The 27,792-nt window shown below is 41.9% G+C and overlaps 3 protein-coding genes across 3 annotated transcripts in view; 1 reads left to right on the plus strand and 2 right to left on the minus strand.

The window, feature by feature from the left end:
- chd2 (chromodomain helicase DNA binding protein 2) overlaps positions 1 to 9,433 on the minus strand; it is a 36,592-nt gene extending 27,159 nt beyond the window's left edge. The window contains exons 1-3 of the mRNA XM_080504493.1: positions 8,462 to 9,433; positions 5,000 to 5,562; positions 4,384 to 4,444 (exon numbers count right to left, since the gene is read on the minus strand). The gene's annotated coding sequence lies outside the window, so the exon portion shown is untranslated. The remainder of the gene's footprint in view (positions 1 to 4,383; positions 4,445 to 4,999; positions 5,563 to 8,461) is intronic.
- Positions 5,578 to 8,482, plus strand: fam174b (family with sequence similarity 174 member B). The gene is made up of 3 exons (XM_080504497.1): positions 5,578 to 6,096; positions 7,021 to 7,152; positions 8,345 to 8,482. The coding sequence occupies exons 1-3, from the start codon at positions 5,825 to 5,827 to the stop codon at positions 8,346 to 8,348; spliced, it is 408 nt and encodes a 135-aa protein (XP_080360623.1). The 5' UTR covers positions 5,578 to 5,824; the 3' UTR covers positions 8,349 to 8,482.
- A 4,878-nt stretch (positions 9,434 to 14,311) lies between the features above and the next one.
- On the minus strand, positions 14,312 to 27,076 carry st8sia2 (ST8 alpha-N-acetyl-neuraminide alpha-2,8-sialyltransferase 2). The gene is made up of 6 exons (XM_080504495.1): positions 26,904 to 27,076; positions 25,438 to 25,494; positions 23,861 to 24,001; positions 23,517 to 23,774; positions 19,136 to 19,429; positions 14,312 to 14,653 (listed from the first exon to the last, which is right to left on the minus strand). The coding sequence occupies exons 1-6, from the start codon at positions 26,999 to 27,001 to the stop codon at positions 14,350 to 14,352; spliced, it is 1,152 nt and encodes a 383-aa protein (XP_080360621.1). The 5' UTR covers positions 27,002 to 27,076; the 3' UTR covers positions 14,312 to 14,349.
- Between the last annotated feature and the right edge of the window lie 716 nt (positions 27,077 to 27,792).

Here is a 27,792-nt window from a genome sequence, read left to right on the forward strand (position 1 = left end):
TTACACTGGAACATTTTGAGAAGGATGTCCATTTCAACGGAAACAGCAGAAACACGGAAAATTATGTATTTTTCATGAGCGCCGTTGTTCGTTTTTGTAATGAGGCCACACAGATGCACAGAGAAACAAACAACATAAGCATTGACGATGGTAGGTACATTGACATTTGAATAGACAGACAACAAAGTTGGACTGCTATTATGGGTGACTCTCAGATATTAAAAAAAACAAGTCTTTGGAGAATATAAACATAGAGTCATGCCACTCTAGAGGATATCGTTGCTGTTATTGTTGATCTACTCGCTCATGTGCAGTCGGACTACTTATTATGGCCTTGGTGCCCAGTGTTTCAGAAAAGTAGCATTTTACCTTGGTTCCATGAAGACAGTTGGACCATTTTCAAAAAGTTACATTTTCAGTGGCTTCCCCCACCCCACAAAAAGATTCCTTGAAAGCACTGTCATGTGAACACCCATTATGTATTAATGTGAGTGTGTGTGGTTGTCTGTGTCTGTGTGTTTGTTCTATGATGGACTGGCGACCTGTCCAGGGTGGACCCTGTCCTCGCCCATAGTTAGCTTTAGATTAGCTCCAGCACAGGATGAAGCAGTAGAGAAGATGGATGGAGTCACACAGTGTTGGGATGACGACAAGGTTGTGGGCTCTAATCCACACCTGCCTTTCTGTGTACAGTTTGCATATTTTTCCTGTGTGTGGGTGAGTTTTCTCTGGCTGCTCCAGTTTTCTGTTAATTACTGTCTCATAGGTGTGGATGTCAGAGTGTCTGTGGTTGTCTGTCTCTGTATTTGCCCTGTAATGGACTAGGGAACCATCCACCATGTAACCTGGATATGTATGGATAACTAGTTACCCTCTACCTTTATCCACATGTTGTGACCCATTGAAATGAGTTTGAAAACTTTTCAATTTAATAATTGAAAAACAAGTCGATTATACTTTCAGTGCAGTGAAATGTCACAAAACTAAATTCATGCATGTATCTTTTTACAAATAACCACCTTCACGATATGGCTTTTATGCTGATGATACTTCATTATAAGGAAATTGACTTATTGCTGCATTGCCCAGGTGCATGTGATATGTTATGTCCACTACTTTTCCCTGAGCAAGAAATCTCACAACAGCAGTCACTTTTATTGAAAAACACAAATACACGTAAAAAAATGTATGTTATCGTTGTTATTTTCACATCAGAAGGCTGAATTGGACCGTCTGGCAGGCTGTTTTTTTTGTCTTATATTTGTCAGGCCTGTGTTCACATGTCTGTGTGAACAGTATGTTTTGGCATGTGTAGGTCATTTAGTTATAAAGGAGCACTGTTTTTATTAATTCTTTGAATTTGTTGCATGTATACAATGACAATTACAATGTGACATTACTATGTTGTGATTTGGATTCTAATTTCTAACTCTTCTTTTTAACCTCAGTGAAGCACACTAACTAAACACAACAGAAATCTCACCTTGCTTCAAGTCATGTATGGTATCTATTATTATAATTGTGTCGTAATCCAAAAGGCCAACCAAAATTGGAGAACTTGTACTCTTCAGTCAGTGTAGCCTTTGTTGGGCAGTGTGTGGAGTCTGTGGTATGCACTCCACCTCCATCACCGACCAATCAGATGTTTCACAGGTCTGCGCATGCTCCCCATAAGGGAAGATTTCTTTAAAAAGATTCTCAGCCTAGCAACAGCAGTGGCCCTGTCGAGCATTGCATTGCCATACTCAGCACTGCAAGTAGAGAGTATCACAGCCACAGGAAATACAATCCAATGGAAACGGTTGATGATTAACCATATCCTCAAGTTGTTTAACACATGTTGAAGGTATCGCAACTACTGAACCTCTATGCAGGGAATATGAATAGCTGTCTTTCTGCAATGTGTTTATGTTGCGGTACTTTGCAGGACTTCAGATAGTGAGAGGGCTTGAACCAATGTAAACACACACGCGCTCACAAACAGTTAACGTTGAACAGATTTTCTTGGGCTGCGGGAGGAAGCTCGAGCATTCCGAGAAAAGCAGGCAAGCTACACAGAATAGTCCCCAAAGCCAGAAGCAAAACATTTTCAAGTCGCCTATTAACCTCAAGCATGTGTCTTTCGAATGTGTCAGGAAACTAGAGTCTGCTGAGAAAACCCAGAGAGAACATGCTCTGATCTCCAGGAAGTGGCAAAAGCCAGTGGCTGTTTACCAACAGGTATATAAGTAGTAATCAACACAACAGTCTTTGTGGAGTCCCTTAGTAATAACTGCTGCTTCGACAGCCCTCACAGACGAACCAGAAAGCCCAATTCAAACTGCCCCTGATCTGTGTCAAGTATTTAACCATCGCCATAGAGCCTTTCTTTGTCAGAATGGAAAGATGACACTGCAGCTGTTTGTAGGCTGTAAACAAAGTGAGGGTGTGCCCCACATGATTCAGATACAGCTCTAACAACGGGAAGGGTTCGACAAATGGGTGTGCAGTTTCATGTTGACGAATGCTCAACCCGAATTTTGTCTCTTTGTGGAACAACCTTTGACTTGACTTAACAACAGTTTAGCTCAGTTCCATTGTTCTTTTGTTTGAAGTACTCTTGGCAAAGCAAATGGCCATCAGTGTGGTTTGGCCTTCAGTAAACAATTTGTGAAATGGTCAAGTCATCAGATAATTTTTTTTCTCCAGAAAGATAAGGTTGGTATGTCGCTAAATCCCCGGTCTGACTGGTTTTCAAAATGGGTGGTGCCAGAAAGTGTAAGGTGAAGCTGTGCTAATAATTATTTAGTAAAAACGCAGTTTTAATTTGTTGTGAGTGTAAATGACAAAATGGAATTGTAAAATAAGCTTCAGTGCAAAACATTAAGCCCAACAGTCATTTGAATATTATTTATAAAGGCCCACTAGACTTCCAACTAGTAGGAAAAGAGATCTGCTTTTATAATGTCTATTGATTCCAACAGCTGTTATCAATATGTCTATGTGAAAAGCATTAGAAAGTAGGGCATTCTACTATAAATGGGGATTTAAGTGACTCAATACATTCAATATACAGTATACAGCTGTTTTACTTTTGTTTTTACTGAACTGAAAGTTGCGGCTGGGTGCTGACTGCTTGGAGAGAACACTAAGTTTTCAAAGATTTGAACTTGATTAAACCTTTCATGTCAAATCAAGAGTCAACATAGAGACAGAGCAGGAATGATAGAAAGAAAAAAACATGAAGAAAGCTGCTTCCTATGAGGACATGCTGAGCAGAAGTGATGTCAAACTGCAGCTCAGCTCTCCACAGGCTGTATTTTCCTGGAGCCCCTCCGGAAAATGAATTGCCCACCCCTGGCCTTGTGCATGCTGAGTGTTAAAACCACAGACAGATATTATGGTGGGAACTTGGCCTCTTGAGGAATAGAGTATGCTCCATTTTTATTATTATTTAGTGCTGCCATCTAGTGGACTTGGCTCAAATAGCCCCCTGAAGCAAGAGTGCTGTAAACGCGTCTATAAACAGCAGGAGAGATTCAAGTCTTTTGACTTCTGACATCAAAATCGATGAACTGAAAAGACAGTCTTCTATATGGTTGCATTTAGAAAGGCTGTATAGGTAATGTTTCATGTGTCTGGAGTATATTTGCAATAGTTCTGAGATTTCTGAGTGTTTATAGCAATGACTTATATGTTATTAGTGATACGTTCTTAAATTATTTATAAAAGTGGGTTTGTTAATTGGCTTTTACCTAACCTTTTTGAGATTGGATGTGTTGGTCTGCACCCTTTGTTTGAGGTGATCTTGGAGGAAAAACGTTGAGACAATCTAGATAATTAGTTTTTAATATTTGTATTTCTCCTTGATAAAAAAGAATATTCAACCAACTGCTATAAACAGTTTTTATATATAGTAATCAAGAGGGTTTTAATGTATGGGTGGGGGGGGGGGGGGGGATTCACAAAGTACACTTCTTCAGCAACTATACAGTAAACTACTAACTTCTCATATATGCTGCATGTAATTAAAAAAAAAGAAAACAATATTTTTACAGGATTAAACCTGCTCTAATGTAACTTGTGTGTATTCATAAATAAGACAAACTTTAATATAAAATATGGACATTTTATCTTCACATCAGCTCAATATGTGGCCATGGCAACTACATCAAGACAATACTATATGAAAAGTTCATAAACACATGCAAAATACTTCTTGGCACATTTTCAAACCAGATATGTTCTGACTGTGAGACAACCAACCACTGCACTAGCTGGTGTATTAGAATAAGAATAAGAATTCATGTTCAGTAAAACATAGAGGAGAAGGTGGTTTCTCTCATCCTGGGGTCACACATCTGGGAGCAGTTGAAGTAGATTCTCTGACCCGATCATTCTCACCTAGTTATACTCTCCATGTCAGTAAATCATGTCCCTTGCATGTTCATCAGGAAGGTCCTGCCTGGACAAGAAGAGGCAGTATGACTGAGATTGTAGACATTTCGTAGCTGCCATATTATTCACATTGAACTTCCAATAGGTTCTATGTTCAAGTGTAACTGTTGTGTATTTTCACTTCACAAACTGGGCTAATCTTATTCAAAAGCAAAGAGGAAACGATATCCTACAGAAATCCAAATTAAATCTTCCAACTCGAAAAATGTATATAACACCACTTCTCGTTGAATCCTGATGACCCAGATATAAAAAAAACTTTTTATTTTTTTAAAATAAAGGACTGCTGTATTTCGATAGCCTCCTGGTAGATTGCTCGGGTGTATGTGACTCCATAGATTTCAGCTGTTCTCTTGATGCTCAACATGTCACGTCTCTCCTCAGTTTCCACTGCCTGTGTTGCTCTTTCATAGCCTAATGCCAAACCATCCTCTTCCTCCAATTTGGCATACAACAAATAAACGGATCAGAAATGCTCCAATCGTTTCATAAGCAATCAAACAAATATAATAGGATGTCACTAAATATACAAAGGGTCAATGTTTATTTAACAGTTACTTACTCTTTGCAAACTTGGCAGGGCAGCCATCCGAGGCTTGTTCAAACAGATCTCTGGCTCGCTCCAGCTTCCTCCCCCCATAACGATCAATGGATTGGGTGAGGCAAGGGTTCCAAACAACCATGTGGCCACTTGAACAGAACGATGCCATGGCCATATGCCTGAAACATATCTCACGAACGAGGAAATGCATAGACAAAAAAAGGAACAAAGATGTTAACTTCATCGCTTAACTAAATCAGTTCACTTATCTTTACTCAACCTTGCCTCAATCTAGATGGACTTTTATTATAATCTGAATATATTCATATATTAATATCATATGTATTTCAATCGATACGATGATGATGACGATGATGATGAGTCCTCTGCTGTTGGAGGCAGCAGGGATGTGCGTGTTTTACGCAGTCCGGTAGTGACGTCACGGCAGCACCAGTCCACATACTGCTGTTGTCGCTGCGCCGCGCGGCGCGCCGGGATAAGAGCGCTTCCGGAGGCGGATTATCCTTCTCATCTCTCCAACCAAGTCCCCAGTCAGTCAGAAAGGAATAGCCTTGACTCATCTCCTGGGGGGTGGGAAAAAAAACCTTTTTAATTTTAAGGAGCCAATGCGAGACACGAGAGAGACGGCTGCCTGATGCTGAGAGGAGAGACATGGATATTTGCGCCTCACATGGTCCTTATTGTGTGAAAAGCAAAAATTGACGCCGAAAAGCCGCTTGTGTATAATGTGACAGCTGCTGCCGGGATTCATCTCGTTGGGAGAACCATACAAGCTTGTTTTGTTTTTGTTTGTTTTGGGGGTTTTTTCTTTCTTATTCCAGCATCATGGTGACATACAACGTGATTTTAACTTTTATTGCGGCGGCGCTTTGGCGCGTCAGCACCGAGCCTCTAATAACTCCTTCATCCGCGACGCACTTAAATTCAACATCATCCATCGGGAGCCACAACGCAATCACCGATAATGTGACAGAGGCGACCGTGGGATCCCGGATTTCATCCATCATGACGCATCTTCCAACTCTGAAAAACATAGTTATTGTCGTGTGCGCGCTAACAGCTGCTCTCATCACCTGCCTGGTCGTCAAAATAGTCAGGTAAGGCAGCTCCATGCAAAACCCTTCTCTCTTTTTTTATTTAAATCATAAATGGCTCCTCATTACCCCTGTTTGAATTCTCAGCACCGGTTCTGGTAAATTAATCAATGTTTGTCATGTGGTCGCTTTGGTAGAAGGTCTATTAATGACGCGCCTATAGGGACTTCTAATGGAGAAACGCTTGTAAGCAGTCATTGAACGTGCCGGTACATTATGAGAGTAATGTCATCCCATGTACATGTGACCTAAATCAAATAGGTCAATCTGAAATGTTCTTTTTTTAATATACATTCCCACAATATAAGCCTTTATTACAGCGAGTTTAAGATGAGTTTGCATGAGTAGAGTTTTATTAAGTTATGTATTACTGGTTTATTAATATTTTTTTAACGGGAAATTCTCAGTTTAGGTATCATGGCACAAGAGAATGATGGATAAACACTTACAAAGCGCTAGACCTGTATCAAAGCATTCAAAAAGTACCTTGTACATAATCTTTTATAGTACAACTAGTCTTTCATATTATTGTTGCAATTGTTCATTGCCTATCTGACAGAGTCTTGCAGTCCATTAAACTATAATTGATGGAAATGTCCAGTTCAATTATGTTTGCAAAGAGAAATTAAAGTGTCCCATTTAAAAACCACCTTTATTTGGCGTGTTTGCTGATAAATGACAGATTGTTTGTCAATTAAATATTATCCATCGGATGTTACTGTCAGCACAGTTTGTGTGAGGAAAACACAAGGCTGTTATAGTTGAACATTAGCAGCCAGGCGGAGCATTAAAGTGCCTGTAAAAGCTCAGAGTTTTACCAATTTAATCTGCTCCATCTGTCAAAATACTGAAGTCAAGCTGCTGGATTCTCAGTCGTTAAAAGACACGATTTTATGCCTCATGTTTGTACTTTTTGTTTTCTTGCAGATCTGGCAGGCGAATCAGAAAAACTCGGAAGTATGATATAATAACTACTCCTGCCGAGCGTGTGGAGATGGCCCCTCTTAATGAAGAGAACGACGATGAGGATGACTCAACTCTCTTCGATGTCAAATACAGGTTTGTTGGTTGTTTTGTTTTTTTTGTATTCGTGAAGCAATGACAAGGTCATCGAAGCACCAAGAGAACCCCCCCCCCCCCCCTAAAACCCGTGCTCTGGCCTAATAGGAAGAATCATGAGGTGAATCCTAATAAGAATAGTGTGCACATAACAGGAAAGGAACTTCCGAATATCTGGATACTTTAGGGAAAGAGGCCACAGTGAGGAGTCATCAGAAAGTCAATGCAAACCCGTGTTGAGACTACATGTCCCTATTCTTTTTACTTCTATATTGCCAAGATGTAATTCCATTTTATAGCTGTTGAATTGTCATAAAACTACTAGTGAGAACATCTGATCCTTTTAACCAGGAAAACTAAATTACTGCACTGACTGTACAGAGAAGATCACGTTTCAAATGTGATCCGTGGGTGAGTCTTGTTTGTTGTCCTGCAGAGATCCTGGGGTCCCTGTAATCACCAGTATGTGGACACAAAGCTTTAGAGCTCAGCTTTCGCATATTTCTTCAGTTTTCTCGATCTCAGCAGTGGTCTCGGAGTTTTACTGATGAGAAGCAGATAAATACTGTCAGTGGTGAAATGAATAAAAGGGTTGTTTAGATTGTGCCATTCCCTTGCAAGAGTGTAGCTTCATTTAAAGTAGTGAAGATCAGTGCCCATTGAGAAAAACATTCATTTACTTGAGTAAATGTAACACAATGTGTCACATTTTGGTTATAAAACTTCGCTTCGCCTGCATGTAAAATGATATAACTTAGTTTTAACTAGCAAGTTGCCTCCGGAGTTTGAACAAGATAAGCTACCTGTTTTTTCTCAATGAGCCGTGACTCTTCATGCTTCAATAGATCTTAAACTCACCTGAACTCAGCAAGTCAAAGTATTAGTTGATGTTAAATTGTACATTTGTCTGACTGGGCTTGTGAAGAAACGCACAATGTTGGGAGAAAAAAACCCAAAAAACAAAGCACCTTTTGTTCGACTCCAATGTTGATTTTAGGTTTCACCCTTCCTAACTTCCAGTTGTTCTTCAACACACAACAGCCACTTCCTCAAAGGAAGACGTGACGTCCTGTTTGCATTCTGACATTCTTGATTTCCAAGTCCGACTGGATTCTCTGGACAAACATATTTCCTCCTCTCGGTGTGATCAGATGGAGCCTTTGCAATTCTCAGTTTCTGCTTCTATTTGCAGGTGAACCTCGGCGTGGACGACAGTTTTCGATAGCTCCTGTTGAGCCCGACACCCCGGAAACACTCAAGTGATTTTTTTTTTCCCCCCTCCCCTCTGTTTTTGTATCGCAAGTCTTACCACATCACTGTCCTCTGCCACTTGTTCAGGGTGTTCATCTGTGATCGTCGTCGTATGGATACCATTATTAGACGCTTTGCTGTTTCTGAAAGAACATTTATGGTTTAATTTCTACTCAAAAGTTAAAAAAAAAAAAAAATTCAAATAAATTATCTTTCAATTCTTCTTTTACACTTGAGATGTTGTACACATCATGATGGGCTGAGGAGTCTGTAATATCAACCAATATCCGCTTTAAAGAGAGGTTATTTTAACCTTCTAGTGCAGTTCAAGCTTACATCAATAAATAATGACATGGTGGCCATAATGGACTATCATGCAACAAATACAAAGAGGTGTCTCGTAATGTAAGTATCAGATATTTTCTAACCAAACCAAATCTTATATGTATCGAGTAACCAATTTGTTGTGCATATATACCGTCGGAGGCTTTGTCTTTATTTTTGTACTCTGTGTGTCTTTTCACACAGTCCTGTTTTGCTGCTATCTCAGCTGGAGTTTCAAGTGTTCAAATCTGAAGAAACGCTTCGTATAAGTCGGGATGTAAGATATTTATGCAACACGTCAACCTGTTCTGAATGCTGTAACTGTTCTGTGATCGAGGATCAATCACATTCAATCAGGTGAGCACAGGACTGGAGCACAAAGAGTGTTTTCAGTTACAAAGAGATAGAACATGAACAGCTTGTCATAATGGAATATTTCTCCCAGTGATTTTAATCAATAGTAAACTTGACTTTTTGGAGGCTCACAAAAACACCAATCACAACAAACTGCCAGCAAAGTATCATATGTACGGTATATGCTTTTTTTTTTTATTGAGTCGCTGTCACATTTTGCAAACAGTGTTTGAAAAAGCCCTAAAAAACATTACTTGGTCCCTTAATTGAAAAGGTGGAATTGCTCGTCGCATTTCTAATATCTTTAACTGAACGACCAAATCTTGAATATTTACCAGAGATCTGACTGAAAATGGAGACTGCCGGGGGGGGGGGGGGGGGGGGGGGGGGGCAGCATGCAGATGGACCTCAGAATATCTAATAATCATTCAAATGTTTATTTGACATTTATTTCTGCACTGATGGGAGCATTAAACTCTTCCTTTGTATTGGAAATGTTCTGAGATGCACCTGGAGGCTCAGGTTAGGTTTCTGCAGCACAGCGTGAGCGTTGTAGGTGACCTTCGGTTTTAATCCAGACCGTTATGCGATAGTGCTTCATGTCTGACAGGTGCAGCTGTTTCCAAATGACCTCCGTCCCACGTCCAGTAAGAAAAGCAAGCAATAGAAAAGAAAGGGGAGTGATGCGGAGATTGGTCATATACAGCCGTTTCAGTGGCATCTTTCCTGGAGAAAGTATAGATGAGTTTTTGTTGGGTTTTTTTTTGTCTAAAATTAAGAGTTATATCTGAGTATGGCTAAATACACAGAAGTGGAGTGAGTGTGTGTGAATGTCTGACAAAAGCATTTATCAAATCGTATGTTAATCATAGTTTTAAACATATTTTTGATATTATATTTGCTGTATCTTGAGCAGACTCTTGTTGATCTCGTGATTTCATGAAAACTGTAATTATATGCTCATTTCAGTATTCTGTCAGTTTTAGCGAGTGGGCCGGCTTCAGAAATGTCGGGAAATTGTGGAAAAACCCTGCTGATCCATTGATTCTAATTGTGGGGATTTTATCCGAACTGAATCGTCTGTGACGGCAAGTTACACTTGTAAAGTGAAACCAAAGTGGTCGCAAGCTAATTTCCTTCAATCCACGTTTGAACAGAGAAAAAGGTTTAATGTTCATCCCGTTTCAGAGGTTTATGGAAAACACGAGCCTGCTCGGTTCCTCCTCGGTTTCCATGCCCACGTCTGTCTCCTCAGTTTCCATTACTTTGAAAAACACTACTGAAATAAAACGGCTTTCTTTGAAGTCTTAACATCTTGAGTTGTGATGTTTTTTTTTGTGTGTGTTTTTCCCGTTTGGATCTTTTGTGACGCAGAAAAATACATTCGCCTCGTCAAAACCGCTGTTATTCTGACCATTATAAAACCTTAAACATTGAAATATACACAAGCTGTTCTTTATAATAAGACAAAACATGCAAAAGGCAACATTTTTTTGCTCGAGTCATACAGTATACACGAGAGAAACAAAAGACAAAAGTATCCAAAACAAGTCAGTAGAAAGTACATGTCACAAACTTTGTAGCAAATTTCAAATTCTGGGTTAATTAACTTAACGGTGTTGGCTACAGTAAGTTTCTATTTTTTTTTTTTTGCCAAAGTCAGACATGCTTTCACAAATAAACCTTTCATTGCTGCAGACGGCTGACGACTTTCATGCCTATTCTTAACTTAATTGGCAGCGTAATAAGGCCAACATGCAAGTCAACAGGCGCATCCTGTCAAAACAACACTTTCATGGTTGGCATCACATGGCCCCGATCGCATGAGAGGTCACTTGTTTAGCCACAGAGCTTTGGAATACTTCAAATGCCTCCAATAATTTTTTTCCCTTTTTTTTTTTTTTTTTTAATGTCAATGGGGACATTTCCTGCGTGGAAAAATAGCAAAGTTCAGTGTCAAGACATCTCCTGAAAACCCTTTACAGAACCTGGAAGTACAAAAATAGAAAGTCACATTAAGATGTTTGAAAAATCAGTCTTGTACTGGTTTCTTCCCTGACCCACTAACACTGGAGAATAAGTTTGCGGACCTACTATTAAGTATTTTTTGTATGTGTTTCAGTGTAGACTTGAAACTTGAAAATTTGGGGGGTTTTCTTTTGGGGGGGGGTTGTGGATTGGGTCACAGTTCATCACAAACGCAGAGAGACGAGCAAGCATACACTCACAAGTACGGCCAATTTTTGGGGGGGTCATTCATCAACTTTAAACGCCTCAGTCGTCATTTGGAGCGTAGGTGGAAATGAGAGAAAACCCACATATGCAAAGTCCTTCAGAGAGCGTGAATGCTCTTTGCCTTCGAAGCAGCATCGCTTCACGTTTGAGGGAACTTGCAAAGAGGTCGTTTTAATGAATCCTGGAGAATTAAGCAGTTCTCTGGGTGGATGTAATCTGCTTCAGATGCTTTTATCTTGTTCAATTAAACCCACACAGACTGGATTGTGTTAATAACAGGGTTTTTTTTTTTTTTTTTTTAAAGAGGGGCGACAGCATCACATCAATTACCACCAGTCCTTCTGAAGGTAGTTCTTCATAAGCTCAATGGATTTTTGCACAGTGGTTTCCTCTCTCATCTCTTAGGGAGACAGCTTGCTGCCCGCCTGTGTTGGGGTTTGCATGTTCCCTCTGTGCATGCATGGATTTTTACCACTCAGTCCTCCACACACAGTTTGAAAAAAAAAAATTTTTTTAAGCTGACATGGTGATGTGAATGTGAGTGTGTTTGATTGTCTCGTCTTTCTGTGTTTGTTGTGGAATTATCCAGGGAATAATCTGCCTCTGGCCATCATCTGCTGGGATCAGCTGAGCTGGATAAAAGGGCGTGGAAGACAGATGGATGTTTGAGGTTGTTTTCCTCCGCTGCAGAATAGATTTCAAGCCAATAAGAGGAATAAGTAAATTTGATATTAGATCAGACTGAAAGCTTTGCACACGGCGATGTCGTTCATCTATGTTTTTGAAGAGACGTCACCAAAATCTGGCCTTTCAAATTAATCTTTGCTCAAACTGGAACAATTTTACTTCGAGGGGAATGAACGGCTCATTTTGAAATAGTGAAATCCATTGTTTATAGGCACAACATATCAGCAGCTACAATTATTTGTAAGACCCAAAAGTAACACAAAGTGACCTAAGGCATACATGTTCCCACCGCTTCCTCCTCAGCATTCTGTCGTCGCCAGTGACGTGGTGAGAAATCCCTTTAAAGCTCAATATGGGGCTTATTTACAACATCTGGAAGAAAATACAATCCGATACATTCATGACAATAAGTGAAGTTCTCCCTGCTCTCACCAGAAAACTACTGCTGACCTCACCACTCACATTTCCAGAGCAGAATGCAGCCGACGCTCTCTGAGGAAAGTTTACAAAGTGACTTTACCAGTGGCTAAGTCTAAGTAAACATTCATATGTGCACAGCTGCGACACTCCTCCTTTGTGCTCACAGCCTCCAAATACAATCAAACATACTTGCGCTCCTTCATTTGACTCCCGAGGAAACCGGACGCGCCGCGCTGGCCTTCACCTTTTCGGGTTTTGCTTGTGGCACCAAGTGAGGGACTAAACATGAGGCCTATCAGAGGAAGCGTTGTCGCAAGCAGCACATCACGTCAGCCCTTTCAGGAGCGCCTTCTCAAATACGTCTGCTGTGAATAAGAAATATTGGTGTTTTTGCTTCAATCATCAGCCTCCCTGATTATTAAGTGCTTCCATCTTGTGGCTGAAACGGTGACTAACAGGCGCCGTTGATTCACCTGCTCTACATGCCATGAACATGCTGCATACATCTTTACTAAAGCCCTATTATGTCATAAACTGGGACCAACACAGTCCCATTACTAAGTTTGGAAAACAAAAAAGTTGTTTTTTTTGTAGTTTTTAAAGTAGTTTTTGCTATTGCTTCTATTTTACTCATCCTCTCTGGTTTCCATCTACAGGCACATCTCAAACAATTACATTGTCGTTGAGAAGTTAATCGTTTTCTCATTAATATCACACTCACATTTCACAAGATCAAATGTTTTTGCTATTTTTAATTTTTTTTTTATATTCTTGGGCACGACGTTTTGAATGTTCATAACGCTAGTTATAAGTTAAAAGTTAAAAACAATAAAACAAACAAGACTTGAAATGTTTAAGTCTCTGTGTACTGCAGGTAAACTATATGGAATTTTTTAACTTTTTAAAAAAACTACATTTTGGGGTAATTTTACTTTTCTATTATGATCCATTTATTTGAGAAGCACTTCGAAACCCGAAAGACGAATTATGCAGCGACTGTTGGGCTTTGAAATTGCATCAGTGCAGTTTCAATCATTAAAATTTTCCTCAACTTAGTTTTAGTTTTGCTATACTCATTAAAAATAGCCCTACACTTATGTTCAAAGACAAATGTTGACATTGAGCATTTCTCAAATAAATGGGCATGTTTACTCAGGTCAACTCAAGACAGGCCATTAGTTTTTATTACAAAAAAAAAAAGAGCTTATCTTTCATCATGCTGCAAATGAAAGAAATCTCTTGTGGCCAAGAAGAAAACTATAATGGTCCATCACGAAGTTAAAGTATTTGATCGCTAACATTTGCTTGACGAGAGCCTAATAGAGTATCTGTGCGACAGTGGATCAGTTCAGTTGAACTATAAAGACTTGCCCCAGTTAGGAGCAGCTCTCATGGAGGAATGCGACGACATTCATCAGAGAAATAAACAACCTGGGTCCTCGTCTCTTCAGAGGGCTCAGATGTGCGATCTGTCTGAACGCAGGAGGGTGGAATTTGTCCACAAATGTCGCTCTAAACTTCAATTAACTAATGAAGTAAATAAGATCCAGGAAACAACTCCTATTTGAGTGACTATGTTGTCGTTATGCCTCATGAAAATACAGCTGAAATGTTAAATTGTAGTAATAACTTTGTTTCCCCCCCTCTCACACAAACAATGTGCTATTGTTTGTTTTCTTCACACTTGGGTTCGGAAACCAAAAAGTCTCAGCTGAGCTCTGACCCCGGAAGGTTGAGCTGTTGCCATAGAAATCTCAATAAAAGGTCAAACATACAAGATTGACTCGCTGTTGGAGCTTCAAAATAGAAAATGTCCATTCCAATTACTGAAAATAAGTTACTTCAAGTTTCACAAAAGTGGTAGCAACAAGAAAAAAACTGCTCAGTTAAGAAAGCGGGTTTCCGTGACGATATCGTCCCTTCAGCTTATTTGCTGTCGGGGTCTGTCTGTCCGGCTTCACAGGTCCCGGCGTGGAGCCGCAGCGCCCCGTGTCTATGCAACGCGCTCAAGGTTCTGAACTCCAAAGGCATCGTGTGAGGACTGGAGCTGGAGGTGTACTCGTACTTCAGAGTGTCGTAGTAGTGGTATTTCACCGGTTTTCCCCGCGGGTCCAGTGGGAATGGCCAGAAGCCGTAGAGATGGATCTCCTCGCAGAAGCGCGTGGCCATGGTGTACATGAGGAGGCCCGTGGTGGGACGCTTGATGTGGACGTTGTTGGTGAGCCAATACCTGTCGACAAACACATGGCGAGACGAGACAAACTGATGAAATCAGGATTCACTGGAAAGCATTTCGTCCCGCGGGAATATATCGATATGACACTGAACCTCAGAAAGAGGATCAATCCTAAATCAAGATTATGAAATCCTGTAGGATATTTTTCTGCTCTTTCCCAAAGTCACGCAGCAGAATTGACACGTCCACTATACCGCAAGTGATTTTGACGGATAACAAAACCATTCCGGGCATACGTCGTTAACTTTACGATTTTCTGAACACTTCTAATCATATCCTGTCACCCCTGGCAGGTTTGGTATGCGTACTTCTGATAACCAGAACTCTCAATTACCAGAAAGCAGTGAAATAAGAGTTTTGCTCCCATATAATAGTCATTACAGTTTCCTCCAGGACATCCACAGCTCAGCTTCACCAGCGTGTCGCACATTTACAACGAGAGCTCAATTGTACCATTGAAAACTCAGAACATATTTGAAAACTGTCATTAAAATTTTAAGTTATCTTGGAAAAGGGGCAGAAGCACTCGCTTATTAATTTTTGTGTGTGACAATTTTACATCCATAAAATCAAACTAAATCCAGCTGTTTTGAATATGATTACAGTCATAAAGGTTAAAGCTTCTTAATTGCTTCTTTTTGCATCACCGTAAGCTGAAAATCACCGTTTTTCCAGTCTTGTCCTGCTGACAAGGACATGACAGTATGTATTACACACAGGAATCTCTTGACGCGGAGTAAGAATAAATTCAACGTCTCCAAAACTACCTCAGTGACTATTCGCTTTGATCGCAAGCTGAACATCCAGAAGATGACCTTGAAACAGTAAAAACATGAAAGTTCTGATTTTAATTCCCAGCATGTTTCAGTGTAAAATCTTCCATGTCTTTACAGGTGAAGCAAGAGGCTGGCTATTTTTTAATAGCTACAGACGCTTAGGGGAGAAACAACTACCAAGCAATTTCTGGATATTCTGGAAACAGCTAAAACTCCCTCACCATCTATGATGTCGAGGAACTTCAAAAACTACCATAAAAACAAAGAAAATAGAATTATGCATATATGCACTCGTCATTACCGTGATCCACGGGGCGTCTGCACTGTGGAGCCGTGCGATCTAAACATCTAGATTTTTCACTGCTGACTTAATGTATGGAGTCTACTTTTATTTTCAGGCTAAATTACATTTTCTATATTGGATCAGTGTGCAGATCGCTGTAGAAAACAATCAGAGCCAGCACCATGTTTCTAAACACAAAGAAAGCCATTTTTCAGACATCTGCAGTTGAAGACGAACTGGTCCAGTCTAGTACCGTTTGCGTGATTCCATCTGTACGGAAAGCATAATAGCAAAATAATTCCCCATTGTCGAGTTTCAAGACAAATAAACTCCTGTAGTGATAGAAACTCTCGATTCAAAGTGGACAGTGAACGTTCAGCCACTCAGCTGAGCAACTCCTCTTCTTTCCAAGGACAAAAACTCTCGAAGGCTGAACTTGTTCTCGTGTCTGCTGAGCACTTTATTTCTTTCCCTGCATCAGCTTTTTTCTAACCAACCTGCGCCCGCTGAGGTGCGCGTCCCTGCAGCTGCCTTCTGCTTAAGGCGACCTGCGAAGCCCCAGCGACAGTGACATGGATCATGCCTCCCCGGGGACAGATGGTCAGACCGCCACTTGCCCTAACTTCATTTTCTCTTCCAGTCACTGCCCCAATTGTCCAGGCCTCAGGCTATCGCTGCCTCCTCTCACACCCCCAGAGGTTAGAGTGTGCAAGGCTGGATTGAGATGCAGAGGCCGTACTATTTAAAGAAGATTTTGTGCTGTGCAGGAGAAACACACGGGGCAGGTTTACAGAGAACACGAATCAAGACAACCAGAAGAAACAAACTTGTTTTTTCCAAACTTGTTTTTTTCCAAACTTGATTGACATTTCGGGGCCAAATATATACTATGCAAGGCGTTGTTTATTATCGCCTCACTATTACAAAGAATAGTTTCATCAGCTGGCTCACGACGACTTTTGTTTGCGGGCTTTTATCGTAAGATGTGTTCGTTTTTGTTTTTTTTGTACTATAAAACATTGATTGTGAAAAATGATCTCTAATCTCTCTTCACTTTTTTCAGACACCCAAATTCAGAACTACCACTTGCTTGTTTATACTCAAAGCTAAAGTATATTCTATCAAGATAAGTGTGCAAAGTACAAAATAATGTGATGGGATTAGACCATCTGCAGGCCGAATGTTTGACAGAACCAATCATTCTGAAACTCACCGGCGGGGACATTCAACTGGACTTTTGGGTCTCCAGAGATATTTAAGCTTCACCTTCAGTGAGACTGGTTCAGGGTGATTTTTTTTTTTTTTTTTTTTTTTAAGGACTTGATTTGAAATGTCTTTTGTAAAAGACCACTCTTAAGGACTGACGTCATAGTCAGGTCTGCTTCAGTACTGGGAATTAGCGGAAGCATACAAAATGGGATCATTTGGTGATGTTATCCTTGTAACAAGGCGGGAACGATCCAGAGCAGCAGAGTCTGCCTGTGACGATGGGGGCAGGAAGAGAGAGGAAGAACTGCAGAGCGATTTTATGAAAGCCCGAAGGCAGCAGAGGTTGGATTTGACAGATCGGCAAAAAAAAACAAAACTCTTACATCATTCCTACATTTACACCAAATCTTTGACAAGCTTCAAAATAAATTGGCACAAACATTTTTTTTTATATGTAGAATATGATTTAAAAATGCTATAAACAAATCTGGTACCAAAGCTTAACAGCTTTTCTTGTTATCTCTGCTTCACCAGAACTCCTACTGAAGGCTTCTAAACAATACAGCTGACAAAAAAAAAAAAACCCAAACCAAACACTGAGCTCAGAAATTCAACAGAAGACAAACGGATCCTCACAAGACAATTTTCTTCTTCAGCAGCGTCGGAAATGTTGACATCGCAACCTCAATTAAAGCTCAACGAATCCGACAAATGTGCCCCTTTGTTCTGCTCTGCAGTGAGTCAGATGAGACGATGGACCTCATAAACAACATGAGGTCCATCTGTCCAGCACTTCCATACATATTCTCTGCTGGTTGCCTGGCAATCTCATGCTTTTGACATGGACTCATTACATCCTGCTGTTTTAGCCAAGACAGGGAATGTGAGTGTTGTGGGTTTTTTTTTTTTTTGAGGCATTTGTGCTTTTCAATCAAATACTGCATACATCAGTTTTAGACTGCATTTATAGGAGAAAAAAAAAGCAAAAGAAATACAAAAGCAAAAGAAATACACCTCATTAACAACAGTGCAATGAAAGAAACAATGAGTACTGTCCGCATGACTTCACAACAATAAACATATCATATATAATCCTCTGGGTGGTCCACTGCCTAAGATATCAAATCTAAGAAAATACATACACGAACACAAGGACAACTTTCTATTGCGTCACAAGGAAAGGAGTCCTCCTAATGCTGCATATGCAACCTGAAGTAATCATGTTTTCCAGGGAGGAGCATAAGACGGAGGGATAAACCAAATAAATCATTTAAATGTGGTTTCAAAAAACACGTTCTCATGGATATCAAACCTGGAAATATAAGCATCAGCATCAAATGTGTGTGATACTGAACCTTCAAGACTGATATTTGATATTATTCTGATATTTGTGCTGAGATGTTGGACCGACTGTGACGAAGAGCATTTTACTCCTTATGACACAGTAATAACACGAATACGAAATCATCCGACCAATCTGCCCAAATGAAACAATGGCGAGCATGCTAATGTATATTTACATGCAACAAGAAACTAGTGGGTAGTCATTGTGCTTCTGAGGGGTTCAAGAGTATATTTTTGGCGTCTGGTCATAAGCAGCTCCCGGTTCTTACATAAAGCTAATTGCCGCCTGGCTTCTGCTTCTACTTAACGCACAAAATGGGAGCAGAATAGATTGTCTAATCAAACTCTCAGCGAGACGGCAAATAAGGAGAAGCTGAGCCCATGTTTTGTTTTTAAGCGACAGAAGCATCAGCAAGTAATACTCAGAAACAAAACAGCATTGTGTTTAAAATACCGCTCTGTAAGTGAGAGCCATTTCGCAGGTGGGATAAATAAGAGCTGACTGGAGCTGCACGCTGGTTTAAATTGGACAGAGTGGATTTCACACACACACACACACACACACACACACACACACACACACACACACACACACACACACACACACACACACACACACACACACACACACACACACACACACACACACACACACACACACACACACACACACACACACACACACACACACACACACACACACACACACACACACCGCCCCCGGTGATCAGCTGTAATGTCCTGTTTAAAAATAGCGCCGGCTGCAGGTTAGACTTTGCCGGCCTCTTGATTACACTGCTCGCAGGTGTTCCTATGAGACGCGGTGCGCCAGGTGCAGGGGGCCATTACCGGGCGGCTTCTTACCCTCTGACGGCGTGGAGCAGGCGCAGCGACGGGAAGGCGGTGCGCACGTCCACCGTGTGCAGCAGGATGAGCCGGAGGGCCCACTCCACGCGCTCCTCTCCGCCCTTGGCCATGAAGGCCGGGATCCACAGCACGCTGCCGCTGAGGCTGCGGAGACGCTGCAGGAAGCGCTCCCGCCACTCCTCGCTGACCAGGTCCTGGAAGGCCCGCTGCACCACCGAGGGGTTCATGGTCACCAGGTTGGTCCGGCAGCCCACGTCCGGAGAGTACTCCTCCACCGGCGCCAGGTTACACCTGAAAGCACAGGTCCGTTCGTTTAGGGGAACAAGTACAGGTTGAACAGAGGCAGACGCCAAACGAGCCTCGCTCACAGCCAGGAGGGTTCAAACCTCCTCGGAGTGAGAAAACAGAAACTCTGCAATCACTTTTCTATACCTTTGAGACATAACTTCATTTTCTATTCATGCCAAGACGACGTCATTACCTTGAACCGGTTTACTGGAATGAATCGGGTGTATAGGTTTCTCAGTTTTTCCATACAATAACAGAGCGTTTAGCTTTCTGAAAACAACTGACCTTGATTACATTTTCATAAATTCTACAGTCGAAGTCTTCCAGAGGAGAAGCGAAATCCCCCCCGGGGAACGCAAACGTGTCGATTCCCGTTACGAACGACGATCCAGGGGTGAGAATAAATATTGAAAGCACTCAAGTGTTTTCTCAGTCGCGGTCCCCCGTTATCAAACTCTGCAGAAAAGGCAAAAGCGGTCTAACGAAATCATCTCCGTGTGCCAGTGTGTGAGAAGCCCCTTCAAGATATTCGGTGTTAACAAGAACGAGATGGATGCACAGAGAGACAGACAACCTCAAGACGCTGATCTCTGGCTGTCACTGAGCAGTCAGTCCCCCCCCCCACCCCCATCATTAATTTACAAATGCAATCTTGTCACTGTCAAATGGTTGTTTCAAAGACAAATTGATCTCCACTCGGCCCACATTCATATATCACCATTGCATGTCATTAACTCTGCGTCTCTCTCTCTCTCCTGTAATCCCACGTCTGTCTCCGCGCCTGCCGTTTTCATCCAGTTGACTTTTGCATGCATCGTGTCGATCTATTCCAAAGTAGCTCTATGTGTGATATCCTTTCCCAAACTTCTTTATACATATTTAAATATTTACCACTGGGTTCAATCTTCATGCTGGGAGTGGAAGTAGGTCGATCCCTCAGTTGCAGCAGTCGAGGAATTGGATGTAAAAATTCGCCAAGTTGCATAAACTTGTGAAAAAAAATTTTTTCTTCTTCTTGTATATAAAACTTGAAAAAGCAAACGTTATTCTAATTTTAAAGTTAAATATGCTCTTCCTCTACAGCCAAATTGCATTTGGTGGAAGGGAAGTAAAACATGATTAGAAAAGTAATGCTAGACATTTTCGCCGTTATCTCCGCTCAACTGAAAATTGTTTGGTTTTCTCCATATTGTATCTAAATGCAAAAGCGCCATGTGATGTGTCGCAATCAGAGCTGTGTCAATAAAGTTCTACCGAAATACTGGATTAAACTTTTGGTTCAAACCATCAAAGCCAAGCAGAAATGTTTACGAACAAGTTCCAAGTTCCACGTCGAGCTGAGGTTTTCCTCACTCCCGGTCCTGGGGGACTCTTTGTTATCGAGCTCTGCAGCGGCCTGATAGCGACCCTGGATCTGATGTGTTGCGGCAGTTCGCTCCATAAGTAAAGCTGTGGGAGCCGGCTGCCAGAATACAGCGAATAACAAAACGCCACTGAAGCCGTTCTGGCAGTTCGGTAGTTTTCCCCTTCCAACACCTTATTCTGTGTGTTTTCTCTGTAATTTATCACCCATCTGTATGTCCTCCAGGCTAGTCAAAGCGTTCTGCCTTGCTGAAGGGGGAAACAGAGCGGGGCAAAAAAAAAAGTGAAATTCAGCAACAACAACAAAAAAAATAAAGAAGCATCATATGTTGCAGAGTGCAATTGACTTGTTTTGAATGAAATGTTGGAAAACACAAAGCTGGTAATTATCTTGACTGTCATCCATCTCCATCCTGTGAAGCGAGGCGGCGGGGGAAGAAAAAAAAAAAGACACCGGGAGTGCTTGTTGTTGTTTAATTTCATTCATTAAAATTTGCTGCTTTTGGAGTTTTCTTCCTGCTATTTTTGCTTCGCCACATCTCAGTGCAATCATTTATTAGCCTTAGTTACGTGCTGGTTTTCAAATGAACATGAATAATACCACACATAATCAAGAAATGATGAGATTTGACCATTTCTATTTTAAATCCTCTGAAGCTATACCAGCTGCAACACTGCTGGTGAATTTGAGTGATTTTCATGTGTTTTGAATAATTTATCCGTGGGTTTTTGTTTGTGAGGATTACAGTTATTAACCAATATCGATGCTGAGGTGTCCGTCCTACTTGTACAGTTTAAAAAAAAAAAAACTGTATTCAAATGATGTTGACGCCACAAAATCATCACAATACCTCTATCTGAGTCACACACAGGTGCAAAAAAAATTGAAAAGTGAATCATTTGATTATTTCTGCACACATAATTCAAGCATGTAGAAGTATTCATTGTTATGATAATGGTCCCAACATCTGATTGTATAAAATATTTTAATAATTTGAGATAAAAGCACTTCTGATTTTTTTTTTACTTGTAAATGAAGGAAATTTAAATATTTTAGTTTATGTGTAAGAAATATTAAATATATGCAAGTTTCACAGTTTGAAATCAACCATAGCAGCGATTCTCATGCGGCTGTACGGAGCAAGATTTTTCCCTTTTTATTATGAGATGCGTTTAGAATAATAACAAATGCTTCAAAATCCGTCTGCGTAAAACAGTTAGCAGACAATAAAGTATGTAAATGCCTTAAAGGATGCTTTTATTTTTTTAATTGTCTGTGGATTCTGAAATACAGCAACAATGAATTCAATGAATTATTATATTTTGAAATGCAACCATAGTTTTCACCTGTTCCATGAAACATCTGATTCGGAGACATTATTGCACCAATGAGCTACAAGAATTTACTCGCCGTCCCCCCCCCCCGGCAGTATTAGTATCGAGTACCTTCCCCAAAACAGTCAACCTACTTAGTGGAAACCAGAGGAAGGGCACCGAAACTATATTTAGCCGAGATGTTATCTCTCCATCTGATATGCCAGTGCCAAAGCAAATTCCTCAGCTTCTCAAAAATGACACATTTCCTGTTCTCTGCCTTCAGCCAACCATTACTGCCGCGGCCCCGCATTATTATCACGCTGCCGGAGTCTATAAATCATGACCTCTCCTCATCAGCATAACATCGCAGCACTTAGGAAAGACAAGATATGCAGACAACAGAATCAATTCCCGAATGAAAAAAAAAAAAAGGACACGCAGGATTTTAAGGCCCACTCAGCCATCGATCAGTCGGCTCAATGAGGCGTTACTGCACACGGCTGCTTCCGTCTCCATTTATACGACAACATTAAACCGCTGATTTATGACACGGGGCTCCTCCACGACAGATACCCGAGCAGATAATGCGCGAGTTGAACCAGAACGCTAAGCTTTGCGTTAAAATACGAGCGCAATACGGATGTATTTGGTGGAACGGTCAGCCCCCTCGGTGAACTCCTCCTCTCGTACCCAAACGCAGACAGAGTCGGCTCGACGACTTCACAAACAGTTTTCTGTGGCGTACGAGAGCCGGGATCTCTCCGTCGAGCACGACGCGATACTGCTGGACGCAAACGCCTTTCAAGATGTCAATTTCATATAGAATCATGCGTTTAATTGCTCTCAGTCTGGCAGTTGGCTCAAAGACATTAAAAAAACAACGAAACTTTGACAGCTTTTTCAAAAGTGTAATTAATGCATTTCCAGCTGTGTGGGCAACCAACTCTAAACTTGAATTAAACCGAGAACTCCAGAGTGACTTTCCTTCCTTCATAAAAGTATTCTTCTCCTATTGAAATGTGAATTACATTCCCTGTAAAGTAAGATAAGTCTAATACTGAACTTAATGTGCAATTACAGTTCAGTTTGAAGGAAAAAGAAAATCACTTTTGGTGTATAAAATGTAGTCTGCGTTTTTTTAACCAGTCAGAAGTTATAAAAAAAAAACTAATTAACAGTTACGGCATAGATCTATTGAAGTCTATATGTTCAACTGACTGTACGGCTTCCAGTGGTGAAAATGATGGAATCAAGCGTCTAACAAGTCCTTGTCAAATTAGAACGCTTGGAAGATGGAAATAGTAGAAACTCCAAGAGGCTGGAGCTTCTGGAAATTACTCAATAAAAAGCAAACTGTTAAATGGTGCACATTTAAATGTAAAAAAAAAAGGGGGGGGGGGGGATACTCAACCTGATCACAAAGTCATGGGAGTCGATCTCGGGTCCACAGCTGCTGTTCAGCAAGATCCCAGAGTTCCCCACGATGGCACAGCGCCGGTGATGCTGGTTCTTCATGGGCGACACGGTTGGCAAAAGGCGATAGAGATTTTCGGAGATGTTGGTGGTGCTGTGGCGATCGAACACATAGTGGACGATGTCTCCCGGCTTCAGCGTGCCCTTGAGGATGGAGATATCCCTCTCCGGGTCGAGGAATCTCAGGATGTTCTTCCTGCGGACGAGAGGAAAATATACAGCCGGCAATTTGGCGGTGCGCACCAACCGGGCGGTGGTAACGGCGTGCGGGGATGGAAATACCTGATGAGGTTGGAGAGGGTCTTATTGAAGGTCCAGGGGTGAGACGAGGGTTTGGCAGAAGCATTGAAGGCCGGGTGGCGACGATTGGTATCTATGCTTTGTGGTGTCAAAGTGGTGGGATCCACGTGCAGTGCAGCCTTTCTAAAAAAAAAAAAAAAAAAAATGATCCTTAGGGTGTCATTTTTTGGCCTTTGAGTTTTGGAAATTATTTCGATTGCGGATAAAAACCAAACTTCTCCGACTCCAAGCAGACGTAGAAAAGAAGAGAACAGCCACGTCCATTTTCAGGAGTCTTACATAATTGTTTGCTTCTCATCTGCTTACACCAACGCAATGGATTTCGAAAGGGAAACACTCAGGATGTGAAGGGTCTGAGCTTTCATTTCACATTTTTGATTTTACATTCAAATCAAGTAAACACTGCAGGAAGTAAAAAAATACTTGTTGTATGTGCTCAACCGTTCCCGTTGCAGGCTCCGGTCATCGCTTCATTTCCAAGATGCAGACAAAACACCGAGCGGAAAGATCAGCGACGCAGCAGTGGGGGAATCGCCGCCACGTAGCTACTGAAGTAGCGCTGGCGTCAAAGCCGCAGTGCGAGGGTGAAAACGTGACGGGCCGAGGGCTGCAGGGATCGTGACGGGCTTTTGCCGTCATAAAACCTGAAGGGAAACACTGCAGCACACAGGGTGCCGGCGCTTTCAGCAGACTTGGCAAAGAAAGCACAAAGTCACGTTATGTTATTGGATGCAACGAAATTCGAAGAGAAAATAAGAGATTCAAATGGCGGAGGCCACTTTTTATGCCTGTACTTTAAATCACCTTCATTTTTTTTTTTTTTTTATTCACTGCATTTTCTAACAGGAAGTAGAGTTAAAAATGAGAAATTGCGAAAATGTTAAAGTTTTTCTGTAGAATTTTCAACCGGTTGAGCTTGTTGGCTAAAATGTAGACAATATATACATCTTTTCTTCAAAATAAGGGAGGGAGAGAGAAAAATGGAGAAGTTGTCATTACTGGAAGCCCTATATGCCATCGTCGGGTTTTTTGTGAGCCCTGCACTACAAACAAGCTTGACATTCACAATTTAAAAGAGCAGTATTCATGTTTATTATGGATCTGACTGCATGAGGCAGAAAAAGAAAAAAAGAAAGAAAAGCCCAGCAGCAGCAGAGTGTCAGTCCACTGGACCTGAGATATCTTCACACTGCGCTGCCGATCAGGTTTGGTTGAAATTTTAAAACGGTACGTCCACTCATCCACCTTCTCCACCGCGCTCTCCAACTGATGGGGTTTCTTAAAAACAAGTTCAATTTGTTATTCTCTTCGCAGCAGATGTTGGCATTATCGCATGGACACAGTGACGGGTATTTATAGCAGCTGCCGTCTTGCCTTAAAGAGTACGGCTGTGAATGTCTCACTGTGTTATCAAGGCTGCGAAGGATTCAGTGACCAATGGCAACTGGAAAATTATACAGGGACCATTTAGGTCCCTACTGGTGGTCTGCTGTGTGTGTGTGTGTGCGTGCGTGTGTGTGTGTGTGTGAGTGAGAGAGTGTGAAGACAACATTTCAAACCTGTGTGGTTTAGGTATGAGTCGCTGTGAGCTCATCTCCTTTGAATGTCCAATATTTCTGTGGGAAGAGAGGGGGGGGGGGGGGGGGAGAAGAAGTGTAATTTAGATTGAAATATGAATCACTCACTGATTCACAGCCTGGCTTCTTAAATTTAATGCTCCTCCTGTAAGTCAGCAGCAGGCGTTACTGTACATCCTCTCCTCAAGACAGAAGGAAGGTGAAAAGCACACATCAAGGTATTTTTAGACTAAATCCACTGTGGACCTATTTGCTGATGTAATGAGGAGAAATGCGGCCTTAATGGAGCTCCATTACGCTGAAAGGTGGTTTTCTTTACACAGGACAAGTGAGCAATCTTTTTTACACGGGGGGTCCATTACGTCAGCCCAGAAGCATTTCACGGTAAACATGGTGCATGTATCATTCAGATTTGTAAGCCTCACACAATTACACTCTTGTGACCTTGGACACATTGGTATGATTGCGTCAAGCAGCTGCGCCAGCGAAGGAGCGAGAAACTGAAACGGCTGCCGGCCGAGTCTCCTTCCTTCCCACAATCCTGGAGGCTTTAAAACATATTGGTATAATAGTATTAAGCTGCATTTATGCAGAAGTGGAATTGGTTCTGGTTCTTCTCCCCCGGCACATCACAAACCAATGTGACCTCATTACAATGTGAGCCACAGCGGGGTAATTGCATTCAAAACAAAATGTTCTTGCTGAAAGGGAAATCTGAGATCTGTGCCTCACAGAGACACACAAAGTAGGGTTTTTTTGTTTTGTTTTTCTACCCACATTTTCTTTCTGCACATCCAGGTAGCACGGCATCAGAGGCGAACCTGAGGAGGATTGGTTAGATTTTATGTTTCAGGTCTTTTTGTTGGATTATGCAGGTCAAATGCAAGTGGGGGCATCTGTGGAGTGTGTGAATGAGACTTGGAAAGATTTCTACTGCACTGCTCAAAGTCTGAAAATGAATTGAGAGAAAGCGAGGGGGGAAAAAGAAGAAGAAGCAGGGAAGCTTCCTTTGTTTTCCAATCTGTTACCCCCCTTTCTTCTCTCCCCCCCCCCCCCCCCCCCCCCCACACACACACACACACACTCCCTCCCTCCCTCCCTCTTATAGTGTAAATGTATCCCGTCCTGCATGCAGGCTGCTGCAAGACAAACAGCCAAATCCTTGGAGACCCGGACAGCTGCTGCTGCTGCACCCAAGTCTTACAAATGTAGAAACAAACCGCTCAGCACTGCACATCCCACCGCAAAGTTTAAATACATCCGATTCGACACTCATTCATTCTTCTCCCCGCTACTTTCACAGACTGCATCTTCTGCAGGAGGAAATGAAGCTGCAGGGCAGTACAACAACAATAATATATATATATTTTTTTAAAGGCTGTGCGCACACACATAAATGCAAATGCAAATGCAAATGCACAGATATACACACACACACGGTTACTTACGCAGTTTCTTCCTCCACTTCTGCAATATCATCAATGATGAGAAGCACAACCAGCAGCGTCACAAAGCCGAACAGCAGCGTGCGGAACACGAGCGGCATGGCTGCAGTCTGAGATCAACCTGCTTCTCTTCTCCATTCACTAATCGACAATCCGCTCAGTCATCTCTGCCTTTGTTCTTATCGCCGGGAGTCGGACCCTCCCCGGTGCCCGGTGCGCCCCTTCCCTCCCGTCTTCTCTCCTGCCCGGGCTCAGTCTCTATTCCCCAGTCAAACTTTGAACGCGTGCGGCTCCGGAGCGGAGCAGCGGGACGTGCAGCCTTAAAGGCGCAGGGAGGGGAGGGGGGGTGGGGGTGGGGGTGGGGGGGCTCTCTGTCCTCCTCCTCTTCCTCCTCCTCCTCCTCTCACTTCTCTCCAGGTGTTGCTGGCTCTCGGGTGGAGGCACTGCGGCGCGCCATGCGCTGGGCACAGGTCTGCGCCAAATGGTCCGGGCAGGCGCACAGGAAGTAGTCACACAACCCTCCAAAACCACAGCTTTTTCAAACACATTTATAACAACAAAAAAGAAAAACGTGCTCAGGACGTCCAGTCACGGTCCAGACAACTTGGTCCAGTTCGAGGGTGGCAGGTAACCGTGAGGTGAACAGGGCAAACCTGGTGCACTTGTTGTTTCATCCAACCCCCCCAACCTGGAGGGACAGAAGAGCTCCAGGCCTCCACCCTTTGACCTCTCTGCCATGTTTGACCCAACAAGGAGACCAACCTCCTACCAGCTGAGCTCTTCTTCTTCTTCTTCTTCTTCTTCTTATTATTATTATTATTATCTCACTAATGCGCTCAATCCATGTTTTGGGAGCAGTTTGGTGGATTCAGTTAATTGCACAAAGACACTT

This window comes from Blennius ocellaris (genome assembly GCF_963422515.1).
Source record: "Blennius ocellaris genome assembly, chromosome: 11".
Classification (NCBI taxonomy): domain Eukaryota; kingdom Metazoa; phylum Chordata; class Actinopteri; order Blenniiformes; family Blenniidae; genus Blennius; species Blennius ocellaris.

What these genes read in the sequence shown, in the direction of transcription:
- fam174b (XM_080504497.1), top strand. Translation starts at nt 5,825, where the DNA reads ATGGTGACATACAACGTGATTTTAACTTTTATTGCGGCGGCGCTTTGG. An exon ending in CTGGTCGTCAAAATAGTCAG is followed by an intron (nt 6,097 to 7,020) that starts GTAAGGCAGCTC and finishes GTTTTCTTGCAG; the next exon opens with ATCTGGCAGGCGAATCAGAA.
- st8sia2 (XM_080504495.1), bottom strand. Translation starts at nt 27,001, where the DNA reads ATGCCGCTCGTGTTCCGCACGCTGCTGTTCGGCTTTGTGACGCTGCTG. An exon ending in CTCATACCTAAACCACACAG is followed by an intron (nt 24,002 to 25,437) that starts GTTTGAAATGTT and finishes TTTTTTTTTTAG; the next exon opens with AAAGGCTGCACTGCACGTGG. An exon ending in ACCCTCTCCAACCTCATCAG is followed by an intron (nt 23,775 to 23,860) that starts GTATTTCCATCC and finishes TCTCGTCCGCAG; the next exon opens with GAAGAACATCCTGAGATTCC.